The sequence below is a fragment of the Enhydra lutris genome, unplaced genomic scaffold (assembly GCF_002288905.1).
Source record: "Enhydra lutris kenyoni isolate GAN:26980312 unplaced genomic scaffold, ASM228890v2 scaffoldscaffold123, whole genome shotgun sequence".
In the NCBI taxonomy this organism is placed as follows: Eukaryota; Metazoa; Chordata; class Mammalia; order Carnivora; family Mustelidae; genus Enhydra; species Enhydra lutris.
In genome coordinates, this window is record NW_019154207.1 from 789,736 (window position 1) to 792,511 (window position 2,776).

The 2,776-nt window shown below is 42.3% G+C and overlaps 1 protein-coding gene across 1 annotated transcript in view; it reads left to right on the forward strand.

The window, feature by feature from the left end:
* Positions 1-1,567: 1,567 nt before the first annotated feature.
* The window catches only part of LOC111139897 (nuclear RNA export factor 2-like), a 39,317-nt gene continuing 38,108 nt past the window's right edge, over positions 1,568-2,776 (forward strand). The window contains exon 1 of the mRNA XM_022492323.1: positions 1,568-1,602. Within this exon, the coding sequence (XP_022348031.1) occupies positions 1,568-1,602 (35 nt within the window). The remainder of the gene's footprint in view (positions 1,603-2,776) is intronic.

A 2,776-nucleotide genomic window follows, 5' to 3' on the forward strand; every position in this document is an offset into this window, starting at 1 on the left:
ATTCTACTCATTTTTAATTTTTGTAATTCCAGCAAAAGCCAGGTATTATGTTTAAATTCTGCAATATTTCTTTTTTTGGTATTTATCTAAAAGGAGATGTTTTCAACTATCATTTAACATTATATACCACATATTATATAAATGAATATTATATATATTATTACAATTATATTTATACATTAAAATAAATCTAAGGGTCTTAATTAGTTTCAATTTTGTTTTATTAGTTCTAATTACTGGTAGTACCTGAAATTATTTAAATGGCATTTCAAAGAGGTCCTCCATTATCTCAACTTTTCAGAAACTGAAAAGTTTCTGGCTGTCCATTTATTCTGAATAAGGAAGACTGAATTAATATTAATTTTTTTGGAGAATCTAGTGGGTGATCAAAACACAAAGTTTGGATCCAGAGTGTCTGGAAGCAATCCCTGGCTTGACATCTATAAATTCTAACTTCTTAGGCAAGTGACTTAACACATATGTGTTTCAACTTCCTCATCTGTGAAAACTGAAAAAATAAAGATAGTACATACTCCATAGAATTACCACTATTAAATGAGTTAATATTTTTAAGCCCTTGACTCTTAGTAATTATTATACTTTTTTTTTCAAATTAACAGCTAAAATTCACTTACTTGGTTTACTTTAGTTTCCTTTAGACTTCCACAAAATTAAATCAACAATGCTTCTCGGTAACCACTCAGGCTTTTGAAGTAATCGCCACAATATGGCAATTGTTATGGTTTTAGGGAGGACCCATTTCATTGTTGTGTATTAATTTATGTCTTAAATTTCATATATTATTAGAAAAATAACAGAATTAGCACATTAAAAAGGGGTGGGGCAGGCAAAGCCCAACCTTGTGTGCTGAGGAAAGTCACTTGGAGCCACCACCATCACTAGGGAGCCCAGGAATGTGGGCAATCTCAGATCTCCAGATCTCATGAAGAGAATGGTCTCCTAAAACATGCAGATTGGGAGAATCCTACCGTCGTTGTACCCAACTATTACCAAGCTGACCCAGCATTTAAGCACTGTGGGATCCTAAGGCTGTTGTCACATGAATACTGTCATCATGTGAACACTACAATTATGTGACAGACCCACACATACTGGTCATGTCAATACCATGGGCTTCTAAACCCTAAGGTCACCTGGTCTCTCTGAACCGGTTGCCACTATGATCATGTGGTAGATTCAGCATCAAGTCACTACAGAATCACGGACTCTTAAATCCTGCCCATCAGGTGATTTTTTTTTCCTGTCATGTGGCATGTGGAAACTTGAGCTCTCAAAATCATATGGGTGTCCTGTTTCCGAGGTCATAAGGATGATGGTCATATATCAGGCTCGGTTGTCTCTATCACTGAAGATTGTGGACTACCAAACTGTAAATCTATGAGTCAGCAACCATGTGGCGCCTACCATTACGTAGCAGTCACGTGAGCAAAGCAGCTACCCAATCGCTTTTGGTTACCTATATCCTATGGTCACGCGAGGCTCAGATTTCGCAGTCACGTGAAAATCGGAGGCTTCTGAACCCTGAAGTCACTTAGATCTTTCTGTCATGTGGACCCTGCCAGTCAAGTCTCTGGAAGTCAGGTAGACCCCCGATAGCTGTGGATTATGGGGATCCTGCAGTCCCGTGATCCCCCTATAGTCGTGTGCGAGTGTCTGTGTTTTTAAGTGTGTGGAGTCTCCTGAAGTGTGGCTCAACTTAGCTTTCTGAGGAGTCAGACCTATACATAAAGAAGACCCTGTGGTCTGCACCCTGGCAAAGGGAGAATTTTCCTGAGACTCCGGTTCAGATCCCTTCCTTTCCACCAACTTTTATGTCCTGGCGTGGCGAGCGGCACTTGGGTGGGCGGGGCACCAGTAAATACTTGATCTTTACTCAGAGAGTTGGCTTGAGAGGATGCCCCTGGGGTTCATGTACTTCTCTCAATGGCCAGTCTCTAGAAATGCGGTGGGACCCCGTTGCCATTCCTCTTCCCCAGCCCCACACTAAAGCCCTACTTTTTTTTTTAAGATTTTATTTATTTGACACAGAGAAAGAGCGAGCGCACGATCAGGGGAAGCGGCGGGCAGGCAGAGGCAGAGGGAGAAGCAGGCTCCCTGCTAAGCAGGGAGCCCCATGTGGGGCTCGATCCCAGGACCCTGGGATCATGTCTCAGCCGAAGGCTGCCACCTAACTGACTGAGCCATCCAGGCGCCCCTAAACCCTGCTCTTGATTATCACCCTGCCGTATTAGCTTGTCTGTATTGGACTCCTCTGCCATTGTCTGTGCTGTTATCAAAGATACCAGAGACCTCCTAGATGCCAATTTGTATAAATGATTCCAAATCTGATTTTAATTTCTTTCTTCTTTGATTCTGTGGAGAGAGGGAAGAAGAGACTTTCAAAGAATCAGATATTTTGGGGGCGCCTGGGTGGCTCAGTTGGTTAAGCAGCTGCCTTCAGTTCAGGTCATGATCCCAGCGTCCTGGGATCGAGTCCCACATCGGGCTCCTTGCTCAGCAGGGAGCCTGCTTCTCCCTCTGCCTCTGCCTGCCATTCTGTCTGCCTGTGCTTGCTCTCTCTCCCCCCCTCTCTCTCTCTGACAAATAAATAAATAAAATCTTTAAAAAAAAAAAGATACCAGAGACCTCCTAGATGCCAATTTGTATAAATGATTCCAAATCTGATTTTAATTTCTTTCTTCTTTGATTCTGTGGAGAGAGGGAAGAAGAGACTTTCAAAGAATCAGATATTTTGGGGGCGCCTGGGTGGCTCAGT